Raw genomic sequence first — 20,410 nt, forward strand, 5'->3', positions numbered from 1 at the left:
CCCGATTCGTCCATCTCCAATCTCCGATCTCCAGGGTGGATCGGGATCATCGCGGAGTCTGGAAGCGAGGGTGGGCACGAGAACGAGAACGAGTGCGATGGAATCAAATGGGACCGACAGCCAATGGTAATTCTCCGTCAGTCACGGTTGAACCGTTAATACTGGCGGCTCCACTTATTGGCGGCATGGCGCGTTTTCCTTGTTAGCAATTACCCATGCTCTGCTCCACGTCAGACGGCCCCAAGGCCGAAGGGTGTAAAGTCCAACAAACATGTAAAGACTTTTTCTTGTCAGCATCGTATTCCGTGAGCGAGAACGAGGCCAAGCCAAGTTGGTTATTACCCTCTGACCACCAGGCGACTTCAGTTCCCTTGGGACTTCTCTTTATCACCTCCCTCCTCGCCCACTGCCAACTGCCACAACGATAACCAACATTCGCCATGCCTAGCTACGCGGATTGCTTCGAAGTCGGTCCCCTCTGCCCCGTCCAGGCCACCACCTACGGCTACTATCCCAACTTCGGCGGCAATGTCTTCTTCGCCGTCTTCTTCGGCGTCCTGGGAATCTCCCAACTCGGTCTCGGTATTTACTTTCGAACATGGACATTCATGACTGCCCTCGGCATCGGTGCGTTGATGGAAATGGCGGGCTATATCGGACGAGTCTTGATGAACGACAACCCATGGAGTGCCCCCGCCTTTAAATTACAAATCGTCTGTTTGGTACTGGCCCCGACTTTCGTGGCTGCCGGTATCTACTTAACGCTCAAGCATATTGTCCTCGCCCTGGGCCCGGAGCACTCCAAGCTGAAGCCGCGACTCTTTACCTGGATCTTTATCGGATGCGATGTCGGTTCGCTGCTTTTGCAGGCTGCAGGTGGTGGTGTTGCCGCAGCTGCAGGCAAAACCGACCAGGCCATGCTAAAGGCCGGAGACGACATTATCATTGCTGGTATCGCGTTCCAGGTTGCGACCATGGCCGTGTGCGGCTTTGTTGCGCTGCACTTCTTCTGGACCGTCAGTCGACACGGCAATGGATTAGAGGGCGAGAAGGATCTCGAAACGACAACCAGTGTACCTCGCACTCGGATGCAACTCATCCTCGGTGCTGAGATCTTCGCTTACTTCACCGTCATAATCCGGTGTATCTATCGGTATGCAGCCACGTCTCCCCCTCTCACCCTTTCTCTTTGCGCATCTCCGTATCTCCGTACTAATTACAAGAATCCAGTATCCCCGAGATGGCCGGTGGCTGGGGTAACCCCCTCATGCAAAAGGAGAGCGAGTTCCTTGTTTTGGACGGAATGTAAGTTGTATTCAGTTCCTCTTCTAATATCCTTTCTAACCATTTCCAGGATGATCGCCTTGGCCTGCTTGTCTTTCACTCTATTCCACCCCGGCTTCTTCCTTCCTTCAATGCGCACTGGCTACAAGAACCGTGCCTGATGGCTTTCATCTCTTTCTCGCCATCAACCCTTTCTTTTGTTTATTTTCGAAACCTACTATGATCTTCGCTTGATCGTAATGCCTTGCATATAATAGAGTTTAACCAAAGCATGAGCAAAACATTATTTTCTTCTAGCGCAGAATAGATATGCAATGAATACCACTGTGAACAACAGCAGCTCCCATCGTCCATGGATTATGTTACCATACCTCTCATACTCATGCTACTACTATTACTATTACTACTACACTGACTCTTCGCATGGCCACTAATCCCCATCCATGGATCTCCGCTACATGGAAGAGCTGGAAGAGAAAGTTCCCAAAGCGAGTCCATAGTGGAAAACTCCAATCCTATCGCGAATACTAGGGGCAACCGAAGTCAGCGGCCCTAAATGCTAGTTCCTTCCATCATATAAAACACTCCAATACCGCTCGCTCTATCATGCAATGGGAGCACCACAAGATCACGAGATCCGGCACACGGACGAAGAAAGGAGAAGGGGAGATAAAAAAATAACGAAAGAAGCAAAAGCAAAAGCAGTCGAAAATTGAAAATCGAAAATGTCCATCCAGATGCACCATAAAGACCAAGATGAAAAAAGAGAAAAAAGAAAAGAGACCACAGAAAATGTAAAGGTCAAAACCAGTGGAACGTGAAGCATAAAGGATAGAATTAGAAATAGAAGTAAAAGGAAAGTAGAAACCAGTCTACTCCCTTCTATCTCTACTCCTCACCCTGACTCTCACGCACACACCTGCGCACTCTTTTCTTAAATTCCGCCGGGTCCTCCCTCCACAACCGGGCCGCCTCCACATTGGCCGGGCTCTCATCGTTCGGGCTGGATAGCATCGAGATCACGGATAGGAGGATAGTCTCGGGAGTTTGTACGGGCGACCAGCGCTCCGCTGCAGACTCGTATCCATATTTGTCCTCCTCAGGTGGGTGTAGGATTGAGATGCAGACTTCGCCGTTGGGGTAGACTAGTACGTTGCGGGAAGTGTTAGCGGGGGTAAAAGAGGAGAACATATGGGATGAAAGAGAAAGGCTGAAGAAAGAAGCCGGTGTCTTGGAGGTGCTATGTCGTGCTTCAGGGAAGTCGGTCGATCACTTACTGTTCGGGTGGAAGACGGAGGATTCGAACTTCATTTTCGGCGGCATATGCGGGTATTCTTGCGGGAAGGAGAGGCGAGCGCGGAAGAAACCACCTTTCAAAATGCTGGTTAGCTGATTATGACAAGGCAAGAGTGAGAGATTATATCCCCGGCCAGTGAAAAGCAGAACAGGGCAGTGTATAATCAGATATTATAGATCAACCGATCAATCCCCCGGTACGAGCTACCGCGGAGGGGCATGATGGTCCATAGTTAGGGGAGTTTGCCGCCAATCCTTTCCTGTATACATACCTCCGTATAGTTTGACGTCGTCGGAGATCATGAGCATCACCTCCCACTCGAAAACATTGCTATCGACCAGACCAACGCTGATCCCCGGGATGTCCTTATCGGACTGCATTTGTTGCAGCTGCCGGGAGAGCATACGGCCAGCGGGTGAAGTCGCCATCGGGGGAGAATTGGAGGGGCGAAGAGGGAGGGAGGAGGTTTTAGTAGGAGCAGTCCGAGTCCAAGCAGCAAAGTCGGAGTAAATCAAGTGAGGAGCTGAGAGGAGTGAGGCGCGATGAAGGTGAGGGGTGAAAATCGATCGTAGGCGGTGAACGGTGGGGGGCGGGGGTTGGTCCACGATAAACCGATAGGTGGAGGCATCGAAGGTACCTTTAGGATAGAAGATATAGATATAAGTTATAAGAGGGTTGATTGTGGATGTGCTATTCAGAAATAACTTGAAAGAAACCAATCACCAAGGAAATACTGTGGTAAATGCGGGCTAGCCCCATACAAAGAGTGTGATATAATAATGCATCAAAATAAAGGACTGATGTAGCCTCCCCAACTTTCTTCCGGTCGTTCGATCCTTCCGACAGTTTCCATTGAGTGAACAGTTTTAATACTAATAACAGTTCCCCTGCGTTCGTGATGTTTACATAGAGCCATCGGCAGGCACCATCGACACGCCCCGGGGTCCCAGTCCCAACATAATGCCAGCAATGGCGGAAGCACCCACGAATATCAGGGCGATTTCGATCATCGCGGTCTTGACCACCACCTTGACGAACCGAACACGGGCATTCCAGTCAAAGGTAGTCCATGCATCCATGAGGCCGATCTTGCCACTGCCACCTACGATCTCGGGTTGGACCTTGCCGCCGAAGGAGCGGTCAAAGGGCACAATGGACTCATCCTCCTCGGGCAGCATGGAAGCGGCAACACGAATGAAGATAACACGAGCGGGAACAGAAATTGCCAGAGAGAGAATTGCCGGGAGGACGCCGATGCTGAGGAAGCGGACGAAATTCCTGCGGGCATTCAGTTCCGGGTGGTCGGGGGTCCTGGGCAACCTCGGTCCAGCCAGCCATCTGGGCCACGACCATGGGCATGAAGAAGATTACATATGTCAGTAGCGTCTCAAGAGCCACGGCTGGGGCAATGCGAATCCATTTGCGCCAACTGGGGATGCGCTGGTAGAAGCGCTTGGGCGAGGGCTCAGAGATGACGATGTGAACCCAGGCCATCAGCCAGGTAGAAAGGAGCATGGAGATGATGAATTGGGAGATGAAATGGCCGAGAAAGGAGTCGATTGGGGTAGTAATCAAAGAGAGGAAGACATCGACGAAGATGAAAGCCAGGTAGATGGACAGACCCCGGAAGCGCGACCAGAAGCCAGCACGGGCGCGGAGGTGCTTGGTGGTGGATCGCAGGCCACTGGTAATGGGCTGAAGGCGAGCCGAGTCGGCCAGTTCGGGCTCATTTGGATCCAAGGGCTTGGTGGGGTCCTGGTGGTCGATGCGGACGTAGATGTCGGGGTTGGAGTCCTCGACGGCGGCAAGTGTGGCAACCACTCCGCCGTAAGTGTACTCGACCTGTTTGGGTGAGTTGGTGGGCTTCGAAGGAACAGAGGGGAAGAAAACGAAAAACCAAACTTACAGACATAAGAGCCAGGCCCATAATCAGACCCAGAGTGAGAACCAAGAAAATCAGCCATGGGGAGAATTCGACTTTCATAGCGGGGCCATCTTTGAAGGTCGCGACGAACTCGGCGCTGCGGCGGACAAAATGACCGCTGACAGGCATGGTGAGGGATGTGAAAGTGAGTGAGTGGGAATCGGATGAAGGGGAAGAAAAGAAGGGATGAAAAGAGAAGAAAAAGATGAAAGGAAGAGAGGGAGAGTGAGAGGGAGAAGAGGGGATTCTTTTGAGGCTGAGGCGCAGGCAGGCGCGCAGGCTAACCCCGTTGGGCTGTTGTTGCCTCGACTGGCGTTAACATTAACTAGTACGGAGTAGCTACAGAGTAGATAGTATAGTATATAATATAGTATATAGTAGTATATATACTATATATTACTAGTATTACTACTAGTATTATATTCTTATTCCACTGCTAGTAACAATAGAATCAGTATACTATTAGGTATACCAGGTATACCTACTATAATTAGAACCCCCCCTACCCATCGGCGTTAACCTGCCCCGATGGCCGCCCCGATAGCTGCCCCAAACCGCCCCCAACCGCCCCAACTTCGTGCTAACTTAGTGCTAACTTAGTGCTAACTTAGTGCCAGCTTATTGCCCCAATGACCAGCTTGGTTGCTCGCAAGATGATGCCTTTGGGATCCCAAGGCCCGGCCAGGGTCCAATCGTCCTCCGCTTGAGCCTCAAAAACTGAAGCTAGCCAGCGAGACCCACAATCAACTCCCGAGCACATCCGAGCGTAGTAGGAAATACGTACTCGTATTTACTTGTACATTTTACCCCCTCTTAACCAGATGAGGTTAGACTAGCCTTGCCTCTGGCATTCAATTCAGATCTGCCGTCCCGATATATACTGTATTACTACTCGTAGTCGCACCAATATAGTACTAGTATATACTATGCATTGCATCATCTAGACCTGCCCAGGCCTAAGATTAATCTTATCTGATGGGTCCTTTGGGGTTATCTACCATGGTTTATGCCAGTACTAGTACTAGTATGATAAACGAAGCCTAAACATAGTGACTACTAGTAGCCTACTAACTGATATATCTATTTCTACAGCCTCACAATGCCAATGCGATGCGCAAGTTCGTGGTAAATTCGATGCTAACTCAAGGAACCCATTCTATGCAAGATCCCAGGGACGAAACACATCCAGGGATATCTCTAAACCAAGGAAAGCACACAAAGAAAGATCCGATCCATCGAGGCCAATCGGCCCACAACTCGTCGCGAGCATCCGATCCGTAGACGGACGATTGAATCAACGCTGCAAAAGAAAAGACCGAAATAAACAAACAAAAAGGTTTATATGTACACAAAGCGACACCACAATTCATCTAGTCGAAGAACTTGTTCATCGCCTTGTGGGCGAGTTCGACACCGAGGCTGAGAAGAGGAGAAAATGAGGTTAGTTCATGTACATAGTGATGATGGAAATTGCGAAAAGAGATGGATGCTCACAAGGTAGCCGCGTTAGCGGGCACAGCACGAGCCAGGGCCGGTCCGAATCCAGGGAAGAAAGCCTTGTAACCACCGCTAGCATAAACCGAGCGGATGGTTCCACCGATGGTGGGCTTGCCCGGGGCACTCTGCAGACGGGACTTGATGGTGTCGACGGGGAAGACAGGAATCCACATAGCGATACCAGCAGCACCACCAGCAGCGACGACAGCGGGGAGAGACAGTTCGCCAGTGAGGTTTCCATCCGCATCCTTGGGGGTCAGGCTGCGCTTGATATACTCGTACGCAGCGAAGTAAGCGGCCGAACCAGGTCCATCACGGGCCAGGGTCATAGCACTACCCCGGAAGACACTGCGCATACCGCCCTCCTTGTATAGTTGGCGCACGACATCCATTCCGCCGGAGTACTTGGGCTTCTCACCGGGTGCCAGGGTCTTTTGACCCTGGATCTGAAGAAGGACCTTGACGCGCTCGAAGGGCGCGGTGATGAGGGTCATGGGGATGGCGGAGAAGAAACCAGCGGCGGAGATCTGGGCGATGGAGTATTGCGGGGTGTTGTTCACCACTGGCACGGTGGAGAGCTTGTTCACCAAGGTCTTTCCCACGTCATAGCCCTGTGATAGAAGGTTAGATTTTCTTTCTTCTTTTCTTTGGATTATCACATGAAAATGTATGGAGGGGTCCAATTTTTTTTTTCTGGAGAGGGGAAGTAAGTCATACCCAGAAGCTCACGGCAACTGTGTTGAAGAAATATGTCAGTTGATATTCTCTAGGAGAGCATTCATTCATGCCATTGAGGTCAGGGCGGGCTTAGACTCACACATCGGAGTCACACCCACAAGCGGGGCAGACACGCCGGCGTACATTCCCTGATGCGCTGGTCAATTCGGATTCTCTCTATAGCAATCACTCGACAAGACATACCCGAACAAGACCCTCGCGGGCAACGGTCTTCCGCACAACGTCCATGGCACCCTGGTAGACACCCTTCTCGGCGGTCTGCAGGCGGACCTTGACCAGGTCGAAGGGGTGTCCCACGACGACGGCGCAGAGACCACCAGCCGCGCCGGCGCCCAGAGAGCGCAGCTGCTGAATGGTCTGGTTCACAGCCTTCTTCTCAACAGCCTTAATTTCATCCTTGATCTCCTGGGTTGAGGCGGTGGAGGTCGACATTTTGTGATCGGGGGTGTTGGTGTGGTGGTGGTGGTTGGCGGTAAGCGGGGAAGCTCGGAGCTTGGGAATCCGGGGGAGAAGAGGGAGAAGAGGGAGAAGAGGGAGAAGAGGGAGATGATGGGGGATTAGGGAAGAGAGGAGAGGAGGAAAAATAGTAAAAGACGGAGGATAGAAGAGGAGAATTGCCCAAGGCACCTGAAGGTAGACAAGGGCAGATCGGAGTAAATGGCAAGCGGACCGAAGCCGAATGGAATTGACGGGCGATTTTGTGCCTCGGCTCGGTCTTCTCTTTACACTTCACTACACTGCACTCACACACTCATACTCACGGCTCTGGATTCACTCTTAGTAACCTCCTTTTCCACTCTGTCTTCCATTCTTTTTTAATGTGCATTCTACTAAATCTGGAGTGTCTTGCAGCATCCCCAATACCACCAGCACCGCCAACCACCGACCCCCCCTTCCCATCGGAGGCGGCCGATCGGGTGAACGGGAAACTCAACCCAAAACTGCCACTTTTCCGACGGGACAAAGGATGGCTGTATATGCATGTCAGATGCATCTACCGAGTACTTGAATCTATACTGTGCTAACATACATAGCATAGCAGAACTACTGGTAGATATACTCTGTACTCTGTACTCTACTCAAAGAAGGTGCGGGCATATACAAATCACATGCAACCAGGCACGTGCCGGTGGAGCATGACTTCATTAGATCATTCGATCGACATTAATACAGAGTCCTTATCCTTATACTTGTCCATATATCCTTGCTTCTGAGTACCTGCTACTACTAGTAGGCATTCAAGTATCCATTCATTTCAAAATTACAACTTCGCTGATCTCCGCCAGCCCCTTACAGGACCAGCAGGGCAGCCAGACCCATAGCGCCGACAGCCCCAGTGCCGACGGTGGCCATGGGGTGAGCAGCACCAGTGCTGGTAGAGGGAGCACTGCCAGAGCTGGAGCTGGAGCCGGAACCAGAGCCAGACTCGCTGCTGGAGCCGCTGCCAGAGCCAGAGCCAGTCTCGGTCGAGCTGGAGCCAGAGCCGGTGGTGGTCATGGTCATCATAGTGGAGTTGGTGCCAGTGGCATCAGAGCCAGTAGCGGTGGCCTGAGGCGAATAGTTAGCAAGGTGAATACAAATAGTTGATCATCAAGGAACCTACAGTAGAGCTACCGCTGCCACTGCCGCTGCCGTTGGAGCCAGTCATGCTGTCGGTGCTGGTGCCGGTAGCAGTGCTGTCACTGCCAGTGGCAGTAGCGGTGGTCATTCCAGAGCCGGATCCTGAGCCAGTGCCGGTGGCAGTGCCAGTGCTGTCACTCTCGCTGCCAGTCTTGGAAGAGTCGGAGCCAGAGCCAGAGCCAGAGCCGGTGCTAGTGCTCGAACCAGAGCCAGAGCCAGAGCCAGAGCCAGAGCCAGAACCAGAGCCGCCTAGGAATAATAAGGTCAGCAACATGTTGATATCAAAGTCCAGCAGAGAAACATACTAGGGCACTTCTCCAGAGCCATCTTCAACACCTTCTCGGCGTCGTCACTGGGGCAGGCCTCCTTGGTGCAATCACGGATACCAAAGGAGTAGTCTTCGCTCTTGCACAGGCAGGCCATGTCACCGGCCTTGCAGTTCAGCTCGGAAGCCTTGTCGTTCATGTTGTTCACACACATGGTCTATTCGCGACTCGGGTTAATATCTGCAGTCCCACTATAGTAAACATGCACAGGATCCACTTACAGCGCATTCCGAGGCAGAGACATCGGCGGCCGAGACCATACCGATAGCGGCCAGAAGGGCCAGAGCAACGGGGGAGAAAGACTTCATCTTGATGGTGATGATGTGAAGGTAGAATAAGGGATAATGTGAGATGGGATAGAGGGGGGATGGAAGTTGCAGGTGGAAGGCAGAGAGAGGGGGAGACCAGTCACTTGCAGGTTCGGCGCAGGGTCTTTTATAGAAAAGAAAATATGGTTCAAATCAGAGCTGAGAACCAAACATTCCCTTTGAGGTAATTGAGCAACGCTAGCAGCGTCTAATGTACCGAGCACCCACGCTCGCGTCTCCACGACCGAGCATGGTCGGCCGTGCGAGTGCGAGTGCGAGTTGCCCGGCACGATGCATCGTGTTGTTGTTTGCTTTTGCTTTTCTCCTTTGCCTCCTGCGGTGTGCTGCAGAATCCTGCATCCTGCGTTCTGCTTGCATTCGAGTGCTACCTGGCCAACGTGGCTGGTCATGCAAGGCGATTCGATTTGGCCACGGTCCTGCAATGGTTCCTGGCCGGCTTCATGAAGTCATCGGGTTACAGGGGTAGGCAGGAATTGGCCCTGTGGCTGGTCGGGTACTCCGTACCACCGGATGAAATGAATCGAATTCTCAGATCTTCAATCTCGATTGGGGACTGATCGTCCGGGATTCTCAATGCTAACCCCGACGTCGATCCCTATAGGCTCGTCTGATTTGCCCAGGGTCCCTGTAGGGCACTAAAGGGGCTGGATAAGCCACTATCGAAAGCTGTGAGATCAGATTGAATTTGATGACGGAGTCAATTTGAAATAAAAGTGGATTTAGGCCAATCATTGACGAAATCCTGGCCTTGTGGAGATGAGGGTCGTCTTTTTGAGTTTAATGTTTCCTCGGCAAACCGGGGGAAGCTCGCAACCTCTACTCAAAGGGAGGCAAGCTATCGTTGGGAGTATGGGTCGAGAGATCAAAGTGTATTCTTGGTCCACCCAGGCTGCAACGTACGATACTCGTAGATATGGGCTAGGATGATGGGATCCTCCGTACGAATACTTCCTACAGGCAGAGTCTTTATCTATTACTAAGGATACCTGGGAGAGCAAGGTACAGTAATGAAGTCCAACTTGAAATCAGACAATCCCATCGGGCACAAATTGCACTAAAACTGAAACCGAAAGCCGAAAGAAATCCTTCACTCTAATCTCCGCGATTCTGTACTCCGCCAAAGAGAAAAAATAAAATAAAACCAAGGCAGTGGCGCCGATCAGCAGCGCCAACTCTGGCTAGTCAATGGATACGTCGTCCGATCGCCACTATTGATCCCTCGTCACCGCTAGTGTGGCTGATTTGTGGCTGGAACTGCGCTGGCTTGATCGTATGATTCCGCTTACTCTGAGTCTAGCAAGGCTCTCCCTCTGTCTTTTGTGTGGATGATGAGGCACGGACGCGACACAGTTCTGTTGCTGGACACCACACATTGGAGCTCCTTGGATTTTTTGATTATACTGGTATTCTCCTCACACCGGTGGAACTTTGTAGAGAAAGTCTCGCAGTCAGGCTAAGTCGATGTTGAAGTAAAGTTGAATTTGATATTGCGCCATTCGTAGCTCACCATGCATCACTCCGATCCTCCTCCACCTCCTCTTTTCAGCTTCTTCCATGACGGATACGAGTACAAGATTGACAAAAATGCCTGGAGATCATGTTTGTCCCTCTTGCTTCAAGACATATCAGCGCCGTAGGTGAACGCGACCGGTGTTTCATTATCCAAACTGACCAGACAGACGATCTCCTTCAACGTCACAGACGACGTTGTCTCCGACCGAAGAAATCGACGCGTCGTAAGGCATGCGACGCTTGTGTACAAGCAAAAACCAAATGCACCTATGCCCACCCATGCGCGCGATGTGTCGACCGGGGAGTTTCCTGTGTTTATGCCTCTGGCTCTGCTTCTGCCGACGCGCAGCCAGGCCCAAGCAACGACAACGCCTTTTCGCCGTTATCCACCCCTAGCTTCACCCCCATCCAACCTCCGGTCCTGCAGTTCCCCACGCAAGGGGTAACCGACTTTGTCGCGACCGATGGCCCTGGCCCTGGCCCAGTAGTTACACTGCCCTTAGATTTCCCCGAAACAAGCTTGTCGAACCTGGATCTGAATCTGAATCTGAATGGGAATGGGAATCCCCCCGTTGTGCAACCCACACTGAGAGACCTGATTCGCATTGTGGAACAATATCCAAAGTGTCTCCTTCGAGATGATTACATTTCGCCATTCCTCCATCGCAGCCTCTACGAGCAAGATGTACCGGACATGACGACGCTTGCGCGGACATCAATGGCGGTCTGCTGTGGTAGTGCGATGGAGACAGCAGACGGCGCACGCTTTGCTCAGCAAGCGATGGAGGTCGAGCGCCAAAGACTAATCCAAACTTATCCCACGTACACGTGTATGCAACAGTGGGATGCTTTGCATGCCATGCTTGTCTACGCGATTCTCGAGCTGCGGGCGTCAAATAGTCGCTCGGGAGAAGAGTGGAAGCAGCGGTCATATTCCAAGGGCTTAAAGGCGCCATTCCTGGCCAAGATGGCTCGAACTTTGATTCGCTCGCATATGCATGATCTAAATACCGATCTCATGTCGGTCGCAATGCCGATGATGTCGCAGAAATTAGAGCACTGGGCTGTCGCGGAGACCACGCGACGCACGATCTTCCTGGCTAATATCGTTCATTTCCTTGGTCATTGTGATCCAGAGACTGAATCCCCTTCTCTATACTATGAGCCACTTGATGATGAAATGATCCTGAATATGCCACTCCCATCCAGCCACGTCTTGTGGACGGCGCGCTCGGAGATGGACTGGGAACTGACTATGGATTACTGCGAGCAGAACGCTTTGACTATGACAGATATCTCATCTTCCTTCAATGTCGGCCCAGGCTGTCTTAATATTAAGCAGGTTCTTGAAAGCTATCCACGGGACTATTTGCAGACACTGCTCATCTCGAATATTGGAGTTGGTGGCTCAGATGAACTACGGAATTTGATCATTCTATGTGCTTTGCAGCAATTTGGCTGAGGCGAAAGTAGCCTCTACTCCGGAAATTCGGCATCTTGATCGTGTCGGTGTGTACTATATTTATAAGCCGACCAGACAACTCCGATCCGATTAATCAGTCGTTGTTGTTTTTGTCGTTGCAACTCCGGCGGAGTTGGATGGTCGCGACCACCAAACTCCGCCATCAGCAATTGGGGGGGCATGATACTATCTCCTCTATGGCTCAACTTGCCAGTGAATATAAATAATACATCTCCAGGTCCACATGACACACATTCCAAATTCATGACAGTCAATATTCACAGTTTCGTCTCCTTGATCTCTATCTATATCATGGTTGCTCGGCTAGCTGCAATGATGAGCGCCCCCAATTTCCACCTGCATCACCTACCTAATCTACTCTGCCCCATCTTGGGACACCGTGAAATCGCTGGTCCCGATGCTGGCATCCACGATACACAGCCCTTGGAAGAGGCATGGGGCCTACGATCCGGAATCTACACACCCAAACAACTAGTGGAGAGCTTCGCGCCTCTCCTCGACACGGTTATATTCCACCTTGGTGATGATCCAAGAGGAACTAAACCAGCTCGGACTCAGTTGCTGGATAACATCGCGGCCAATTTGGCTACTAATACCCGAGAGGCCACCCTCCGGCTTACTGAACCCCTCGACATATCACGACGAGAGATGAATGCCCAAGCTACTCGAATCGGCAAGACTCTGGTACGATGGGCTCGAGATCAAGAATCCAGCAGCAAAAGACCCGTCGATGTTGACCTCCAGCTCCGTAGCTCCTGCGAGGGCCACCTTCTCACTCCATCCAACGTGGATCTAATGTTCGGCGACCGCAGCCAACCGCATCTAATGCAGCTCTTCAACGAGTATATGCATCAGATGGTCCTGCTCCGTGATGCACTCTTGCCATTCCAGAATTACCAGGATGTCCTCATTCCCATCAACCGCAAAGCGAGAGGCCTCCGCCATCTTGAACCCGCACGAAGTCAATTCCTGGCAGACATGTTGACCAGACACACTACACAGCGCAACGTTGTGACATTTGCCAAGGCCCTTCTCGCGCCGGAACTCGTTCGTTCGAAGAGTGTTGGGTATGGATTTCAGTATGCACAGGAATTGTCCTGCCCGCATTCCTGGCCGGGTGGCCGACCCCGTTGCACCTGCTGCAGTATGTTCCTGTCAGAGTGGATGAAGCGGCGATGGATGCGGTATTTGACTATCAGTTCGACGATTACTACTCGGCCCCACGAGCTGAGATCCCCCCCTGGCATTGAGAAGGTGGTCTCTGAACCAGCCAGCTTCTCTGAGAAAAACATCCAGATTCAAGATAGTTCCTCGATTTGTCTCGTTGGCAGCTCACAAGTTGACCAACTTTGTCGATTAGAGATGCGATTCGAGTTGGGGGATGGGAAGCGTGTCGCTGTTGACGTGGGCCAAATCTCTCGCGGTCATCGGTACTCATACATGACCGAGGATGCCGAGTCTTCGGTCAATGGGACAAACATTGGCAGTGCTGTTCCAAAAACTCGCCGTTCTATTGTTGTTCATAATGCAGTGAGCGTTCTGGAGATGCCCGATTCTAGTCTCTTGACTGCAAAGAAAAATAGCGTCCATGTCATACCGACCGAGAGCCCCCTGATAGCCTTTGCAATACTCGGCAAGTTATACCCTGGAAACGTTGTGCTTTTGCCGAGCAACCGAGGAATCAGCCTCACGGATAAGGCTGGCAAAGGGTTCGAGTCAAAGTTTGTTATATGGGGTGGTGCACAGCCGGGTGGGCTGAAAGGGGTGTTTTAGATAGCAAGGTTACTGTAAATTGAGAGTTACAAGTTGTAATTCAATTATTGGTATTAAAAAACTCTAGTAACCACTTGATTGGGACCTTTGAGACGATTTCACGCACATTCTTCTTTTCTTTGTCAGGGATGAAGTGGTGCCCAGGCGGCTGATTTTTGTGCGACCCTCATTACTATTCAGGGGATGGAGCAATACTACCTCGTATAAGCAGTCAGATTTTGTTTCAGCTCATTTTAAGGCTTCAATCCAGATCTTTATTTTACGCGACGTGCTAAGTTCCAAGGTTCCAAGGTTGGAACAGCGTTGTACTACTACTAGTACTAGAACTGCCAAAAAAAACCAAAGATCTTGAAACTATTGATATCGGCAATCTCCGTACACTAAGTAGTACTACTAGTAACTAGTTATATATTGAAGTTCAATTGGTTCGTCTCACCTGCAGGGCTAAGAGTCAAAATTAAATAGACTGTCAATCAACACATAGTTACACTGGTACAGTACAAGATTGAATTTCAACGACCTCCACAAATAAGGCACCCGAATTACCATCCCCGCGGGCGCAGATGCCGTGGCGCCCGAACCACTCGAGCCATCCACGCCGTTACGAGTTCTAGTAGTCATGACAGGCAGCAGGATTAGTCAACCAATTGACAGCTCCAATTGAACCTTAACTTTCTTAAGCTTTAATGTCTTTCAACTGTTCACTTCCAGGGCTGACATCTACAACCGTGGGACGCGTATGCTAGTAGTACTTGGCACGCATTTCTCCAAAGTTGCGAAGAGAAACAACTTGAAGACGGTATTAGATTAGGTACCAGCATAACAGCAGTCACGGTCCAGCACTGGTGCAACATCAAAGTAACGCAACGGTAAATTTCTGTCAAAATTTACCCGTTGATGCCGATCATCCATCACCGACCAACCGTTCAAGTTTAACTGCATGAGCAACACGGACTTGGATCCGACTTCAAAATTTTGAAGATTGACATGCTTGTCTCGGAGATATCGCAAGTCGAGTATATACGGAGTGTAGACAAGTTCGCTCCAAGCCGAACCAGCTGATCGCCATTTTTTCAATGGTATCGGGAATATTACTGGCGCGATCGCAATCCCACTACTACACACTGCGTATTGAACTCGTATCGGAATCAGAATCGAATAAGGATACCGAGTCTATAATTGGTCAAGTGGTTCTCCATAAAAATTCTACCTACATACATAGTACTGTCTACTGTAGAATAGAAAGGCTTAACCTCGGTGAAACATTTTCTTGCAGGCTAGTTGGCCGGTGGGTCCCCGGTTCGATCGGACCGGGTGAAGAGAGAAAAAATTATTCATTTTGACTCGCCCTCTACTCTCCCCCTTCTTAAGAGGCCTCATTGGGCAAAAAGTTGACCGACGCAGGGGTCGAACCTGCAATCTCTTGATTCGTAGTCAAGCGCCTTGCCATTGGGCCAGCCGGCCTGAAGGATGAGGTCTTTAATCCACGATATGGCTTATAGCAGACTGACCAGTTCCAAAAGGGATATCGTATTTAACCGCTACCCGTATGGTATGTGCGTAAGGAGTAATGCAGGGTTGATCGATCAATACATGTCTTGTATTTTGGATAAGTAGTCACACATACTTAAGTCTATAGCTAAGAATATACAATATGGACACAAGGAAATTATGCTTATCATGCACGCTGACACCGTAAGGGGCCTCACAAGGCCCAGAGGGAAAAAAGAAACCGAATGAAAAGAAAATGTTGCCATCCTGCGCCGCGCCTGAAAATGAATCATGAAGAAGAGATAACCCTATACACCGGGTTGTGTAATATGAATCTCTGGAACCATGAGCTGGGCCTTCTCGGAAAGAATGCCCTCCTCAAGGCAGGCTGGGATGGAGCGGGAGGATGATTGGCGATTGGAACGCTTCTTGCAAAGGCCCAGGCGAACAGAGACGGACATAATGATGTGGCCGACGCAGAAACCGACCAGGCAAGCGACCAGGCCGGCTCCGACTCCCAGCATGGCAGGCAGAATGACGGGGCGCACGAGACGCATGAAAGAGTCGGTTTGGTGATGATTGTGGGGACGACTGTGTCCACGGTGGCCACGTCCCCGGAGGGGAGATATAGGTGGATGGTGACCAGTAAGGAGAGAAGATATACCCAACTTGGCTTTGAGATTCACTTTCAGTTTCAGGTTTGGATAGTACGGGTGTGGATTCGGGCGCCTTTTCAGAAGTCAACTTGGCGGCTTCTTGAGCATGAGTTGGCTTGGCTTTAGGCTTTGTAAGTTGGTCGGGGCGGACAATTCCGGCTTGTTTTTTTGGTTGAAGAGGGTGTTGACTTGAGATTGCCAGAACTTCATCTGCCATGGTCTCGGCCTGCGAGAGCCACGGGGGGAGTCTAGTCGAATGCGAGTGATACGATAAGTACCATCGGGGTGATCAAGCAGATCGAGAGATACCAAGTGTGGAGTGACCGGGCGGCCTTCCTGGTCGAGCAGTTCGATGCGAATGCGAAGAATCTCATTTTTTGAGCCATTGTCACCGGCGGGAATGAGACGGGCTTTGACTGAATAGGAAACCTTGATATCCTCTTGCTCAATGGGAATATCGCGATGGGTTTCATATAAAGGCGCATGTAGCTGCATTGACATGACTGGTGGGAAGACCTGGTCATTGTTGGCATAAAGCGAGCCATTTTGAATGGCCCATTTGATGGACTGTATGATGGTTAATTTTGCTGGCCATTGGAGAGAATCAAAAGTTGGTAGTTGAGGTTATTTCCTGGTACTTACCATATAGGTTTCGACTGGATTTTCTGGCTCCAGCGTAGGGAGATAAGGCAGATGGAGTTCGTGAGAAGAGGCACAAGGGATCACCGATGCGATCGCACCAGCGATGCAGAGGGGTGACCAGTGAAATTTCATGATGGAGAGATAGGCGGGAAGGGGAGGATGGTAGAGAGTGAGGGGGGGGGGGGAAAGAAAAGAAGGGTCCAACAGAAGATGAGGAGAAGTAGATAAATAGAGCCAACGAGAGAGGCGTGAGTAACAAAAGAGGGGGCCAAAGTATGCAGCAGTTATTATGTAGATGGGTCCTCGTATGTCGTAGGTTGGCCCTGGGTCCAAGAAGCGGGGGAGGAACTTGAAATGGAAATACAATTTGGGGCCAATTGTACAAGGCTTAAACTGAAATGAAATAAGAGGGAAAGCAACCGAGTGGAACTACCCAAGCGAGATGGTGCAGCCTTTTTAATCTGGGACTTTCGTGATGAACTCTCGGATGGTGAAATATGGATGCCTGTCACCACATTTTGGCGAGACATGGGACGGCCTGGTTTGAGTTAGTCTGGGCCCATTTGGGTATGGGACAATAAGGTTCTGCGGCGTACTACTCTCTATCAGTATTTCGGTCTTTCACTGGTTATTTTGGGCTGTTTTAGAGTGACGGGCAAGCTTTTCCTTGCGACGATGCACGGCCAATGATTGGGGGTTTCGCCCCCAATTGGATGGGCGACGAAAGGGTCCAACAACTGCGAAGCTTGGCGGAGTCAAGATTATTTTTGGATTGGAACTGGCACTGTCACTAGCACGCTAAGCTAATTCTGTCCGAGTTCCGCCTTATCCTCTCTCATTTTTCTTGCGATCGACACGGCGTTGCTGGGGAGTGGAGGCAACTAGCCCACTCATTGCAACCGAGGGCCACAAGGCTAGTCTTTTCTCTCTCTTTTCTTTTCTTCAATTGAGATGGATTAGATTGGTTGATGTCTCATTCTTGATTAGTTACTCCGTAGCAGACTTTTAGTTGCTTTTTGGTTATTTTTGCCTCTTCCTTTTTTACCCCTGAGCCGAACGGGGCGCAGTCCCAACCTGATGCATGCCGAGCTTTTTAATGCATGCCGAGGGTTGTACTCGTAGCTTTTTTTTACTCCGTACGGAGTAGCTCTCTCTGTCCCTCTCTCTCTATAGACAGCTACAGCCGCGGGATCTCCGAGACATCGTATCTCGATGGGAGCTTGCAGCCGACGCCTTGGCTGTTGGGAGATCGGGAACTAAAGCTACTCCGAACATACTAAGCAGAGTTTTGCAGTTAGTGTTTGCAGCTTGGATTATTATGGGCTATCCTTGGTCCCTACTACTACTAGCTACGAGTATATCTAATGCAAGTTTCTTACGGAGTACTTCATAACCTGTACCGACCCAATTCGACAGCCGCCCCCTTCCCCAACCCCAGCCCCGGCCCCGACCCCGGCCCTGGTCCCTAAATCCACCATATGAAGGCCCGGCAGCTCAGGTTTCTTCTTACCGCGTGACCAAATTCATCGAACAAGAACTCCCCCACATGGACATACTAGCCGCTGCCTACTACTAAATCGACATATCTTGCCGTGATATAGTCTGTAAGTTCCGGTATAGTGCAATACCGACCTCGTATTAACTTCCCGCCCTTTTCCAAGCCACACACCCTTTCTTTTTCCCACAGCCTTACGATTGACCCGGCTATCACTTCTTTCCGACTTCTCAATTGGATGAGTGAAGTGTTGGGCCATGCTCATCTGGCAGCCAGCATGTTGTATTACAAATACCGAATTTCACTGTACAAAGTACGAGGGGTCCAACTTGAATTGTAGAATGGTCTGTCCATGCAGAAAGTTGTTCCTATGTCTTATCATCACTGGCAGCTTCGCCCTATGTACATATATGTACAATGTGTATGGGGTATGTATCGCCAAATCCACGGACACCATTGTTCAGAGCTATTGGTAATATGGGGCAGTCTGCCAGAACCGACAGCGAGGGTTATTAGTCGTATCGCGCATGGTGGCGATGGTGTCATTTCCAATGTTCATGAGTTGCCCGCGGGCCCCATAGCGCGGGAAGGTTGGAGTGAGCGATGATCTCGGGCTTCCTCCATGGGTGAAACTGACAAACCAATCCTGCATCGCGTGAGCGACCGTCACGTTGGTGACTGACACTCCCAGATTTGACGTCACCGTGCTGGTGCCATTGTTGAAGAAAGTATATAGGACATCCTGACCATGCAGCCCTGGCGGAATGCCAAACTCGTAGGCATATGCCTGGTTCTGGTATGCACGATTGAGATAGTCGGTATTGCACTCGAACCCGGAATCTGACAGGACAAGCGCAGCACGAGCGAGTGGATTGGTGTAACCCCATTTGCCATCGTACTGGGCAGGATAAAGGACATCAGTAATATATCGAGTCACATTAGTCTTAATTGTCGGGAATAGATCTTTCAGTATATTTGGAAGGAAGTTGCTCTTCGTCCCGTTGGGATTCACAAATGCGAGGCCCTCATTGGTATTATGACCGACCATGATACTCAGATTGCGATCGAAGTCACCAGACAGCAGAAGTTGTCCTGGTAAGGCAGGTGCAAATGTGCCATCCACGACTGGCCCGTATATAAAACTGCCATAGAAGGCCTTGGTGGCAATCTGATACGCGTTTCCAGCGATCAGAGCCGCCGACGGTAGGCGGCGGGCCTCTTCGACCGAACTAACATTCAAGACTTCGAGAAACTGCTGCAAAGTTTGCTCTTGCTGCTCGGGAGAGGGGATGGGGTTCCACCCTGGGCTTTGAATGATTGCTTGTTGAAACGGAGCAGATCCGTTTTTGCCGCCATAGGCTGTGATCTGGTGCATAATAGATCCTGCTCCTGCTGATTCACCCATAACTGTGACTCGAGATGGATCGCCTCCAAAAAGATGAATGTTCTTTTGTATCCATTTGAGGGCGAGGCGTTGGTCGTGAAGGGCGGCATTGGCAGTGCCGTCAGCTGTGAGGCTGCTCCCAGCCAGCCAGCCGAATGCGCCCAACTAAACAAAGTATAAGATAATAGAATGACCAAAAGATATGGCAGGGCAATCTATACTTACTCGATAATTCATTGCCACATATACAATCTCCTCCCCGAGAGCCTCGCTTCGATCGATTAGCCCTTCGGGATTATATAGAGTCTTGTCACCCTCCGCAAAGCCACCGCCGTAGATCCAAACCATCACGGGGGCAAGTTTTTTCTTTGCGACAAAGTCTACTTTCCTTTGCTGAGCACGTTGAAAGATCTTCTGTGGAACAATCACATCCAAGAATAGACAGTCCTCGGTTGTCCGGGGATCCAGCTTATCCGGGATATACGGATAGGTGGAGATGTCGGTTGACAGATTGAACTTGGTGCCAGCAAGAAGACTCAAAAGGAAACCGGGTTCAATCTCTTCTTCCCAGATCGGCAGTGCCTGAGGACAAACTCGGCCAGTCGAGCCATCTTGAATGCGCGACCGGTTGGGCTTAGGCCACTCGGGGGCTCGAAAGCGCAGGTCACCTACCGGAGGTGCTGCGTAGCGGATATTGCTGAAATTATACAGCCCATGGGTGCTCTGTTTGAAAGATTAGCTGGAGATTCTTCTTGTACGAGTACCATCAGAAGAAAGCTGGCCCACATTCAATGCGTTTGCTCTGTGCAGTTCATATCCCAGATCTACGACTGGTAAAGCTGCGCAGCAAAGGGACACCAGGGCTAGCAGTAGAATGGCGATCATATCGATAGCAGGAGAAAACGAAAACTTCAACTCAAGTCAACCCAACTCAACTCAACCCAACTCGACTCGACTCA

General features: G+C 50.6%; 10 protein-coding genes across 10 annotated transcripts; 3 read left to right on the forward strand and 7 right to left on the reverse strand.

Annotated features, from left to right (window-relative positions):
- Window positions 1–440: 440 nt before the first annotated feature.
- N7509_006590 (RTA1 domain-containing protein) lies at window positions 441–1,445 on the forward strand (the record flags this gene model as incomplete). Its single annotated transcript, XM_056631227.1, has 3 exons — window positions 441–1,153; window positions 1,231–1,305; window positions 1,355–1,445. The coding sequence occupies 3 exons, from the start codon at window positions 441–443 to the stop codon at window positions 1,443–1,445; spliced, it is 879 nt and encodes a 292-aa protein (XP_056486778.1).
- Window positions 1,446–2,172: 727 nt separating this feature from the next.
- On the reverse strand, window positions 2,173–3,009 carry N7509_006591 (putative ubiquitin conjugating enzyme; the record flags this gene model as incomplete). Its single annotated transcript, XM_056631228.1, has 3 exons — window positions 2,173–2,429; window positions 2,562–2,654; window positions 2,853–3,009. The coding sequence occupies 3 exons, from the start codon at window positions 3,007–3,009 to the stop codon at window positions 2,173–2,175; spliced, it is 507 nt and encodes a 168-aa protein (XP_056486779.1).
- A 474-nt stretch (window positions 3,010–3,483) lies between these two features.
- Window positions 3,484–4,634, reverse strand: N7509_006592 (uncharacterized protein; the record flags this gene model as incomplete). Its single annotated transcript, XM_056631229.1, has 3 exons — window positions 3,484–3,747; window positions 3,902–4,423; window positions 4,488–4,634. The coding sequence occupies 3 exons, from the start codon at window positions 4,632–4,634 to the stop codon at window positions 3,484–3,486; spliced, it is 933 nt and encodes a 310-aa protein (XP_056486780.1).
- A 1,241-nt stretch (window positions 4,635–5,875) lies between these two features.
- On the reverse strand, window positions 5,876–7,172 carry N7509_006593 (carnitine:acyl carnitine antiporter; the record flags this gene model as incomplete). Its single annotated transcript, XM_056631230.1, has 5 exons — window positions 5,876–5,924; window positions 6,000–6,613; window positions 6,720–6,736; window positions 6,820–6,868; window positions 6,924–7,172. The coding sequence occupies 5 exons, from the start codon at window positions 7,170–7,172 to the stop codon at window positions 5,876–5,878; spliced, it is 978 nt and encodes a 325-aa protein (XP_056486781.1).
- An 864-nt stretch (window positions 7,173–8,036) lies between these two features.
- On the reverse strand, window positions 8,037–8,994 carry N7509_006594 (CFEM domain-containing protein; the record flags this gene model as incomplete). Its single annotated transcript, XM_056631231.1, has 4 exons — window positions 8,037–8,288; window positions 8,344–8,609; window positions 8,666–8,843; window positions 8,908–8,994. Coding segments are annotated over 4 exons (783 nt in total), but the record flags the coding sequence as incomplete, so codon positions are not given.
- A 1,605-nt stretch (window positions 8,995–10,599) lies between these two features.
- On the forward strand, window positions 10,600–11,989 carry N7509_006595 (Zn(II)2Cys6 transcription factor domain-containing protein; the record flags this gene model as incomplete). Its single annotated transcript, XM_056631232.1, has 2 exons — window positions 10,600–10,614; window positions 10,691–11,989. The coding sequence occupies 2 exons, from the start codon at window positions 10,600–10,602 to the stop codon at window positions 11,987–11,989; spliced, it is 1,314 nt and encodes a 437-aa protein (XP_056486783.1).
- Window positions 11,990–12,301: 312 nt separating this feature from the next.
- On the forward strand, window positions 12,302–13,783 carry N7509_006596 (uncharacterized protein; the record flags this gene model as incomplete). Its single annotated transcript, XM_056631233.1, has 1 exon — window positions 12,302–13,783. One exon carries the CDS (start codon window positions 12,302–12,304, stop codon window positions 13,781–13,783), a length of 1,482 nt encoding a protein of 493 aa, XP_056486784.1.
- Window positions 13,784–15,582: 1,799 nt separating this feature from the next.
- N7509_006597 (uncharacterized protein) lies at window positions 15,583–15,831 on the reverse strand (the record flags this gene model as incomplete). The annotated part of the gene is made up of 1 exon (XM_056631234.1): window positions 15,583–15,831. One exon carries the CDS (start codon window positions 15,829–15,831, stop codon window positions 15,583–15,585), a length of 249 nt encoding a protein of 82 aa, XP_056486785.1.
- A 183-nt stretch (window positions 15,832–16,014) lies between these two features.
- N7509_006598 (uncharacterized protein) lies at window positions 16,015–16,704 on the reverse strand (the record flags this gene model as incomplete). The annotated part of the gene is made up of 2 exons (XM_056631235.1): window positions 16,015–16,497; window positions 16,573–16,704. 2 exons carry the CDS (start codon window positions 16,702–16,704, stop codon window positions 16,015–16,017), a joined length of 615 nt encoding a protein of 204 aa, XP_056486786.1.
- Window positions 16,705–18,533: 1,829 nt separating this feature from the next.
- Window positions 18,534–20,336, reverse strand: N7509_006599 (uncharacterized protein; the record flags this gene model as incomplete). Its single annotated transcript, XM_056631236.1, has 3 exons — window positions 18,534–19,616; window positions 19,677–20,174; window positions 20,238–20,336. 3 exons carry the CDS (start codon window positions 20,334–20,336, stop codon window positions 18,534–18,536), a joined length of 1,680 nt encoding a protein of 559 aa, XP_056486787.1.
- Between the last annotated feature and the right edge of the window lie 74 nt (window positions 20,337–20,410).

The sequence above is a fragment of the Penicillium cosmopolitanum genome (assembly GCF_028827165.1).
Source record: "Penicillium cosmopolitanum strain IBT 29677 chromosome Unknown utg000008l:1.0-4398992.0:1.0-4402845.0, whole genome shotgun sequence".
NCBI classification, from domain to species: Eukaryota; Fungi; Ascomycota; class Eurotiomycetes; order Eurotiales; family Aspergillaceae; genus Penicillium; species Penicillium cosmopolitanum.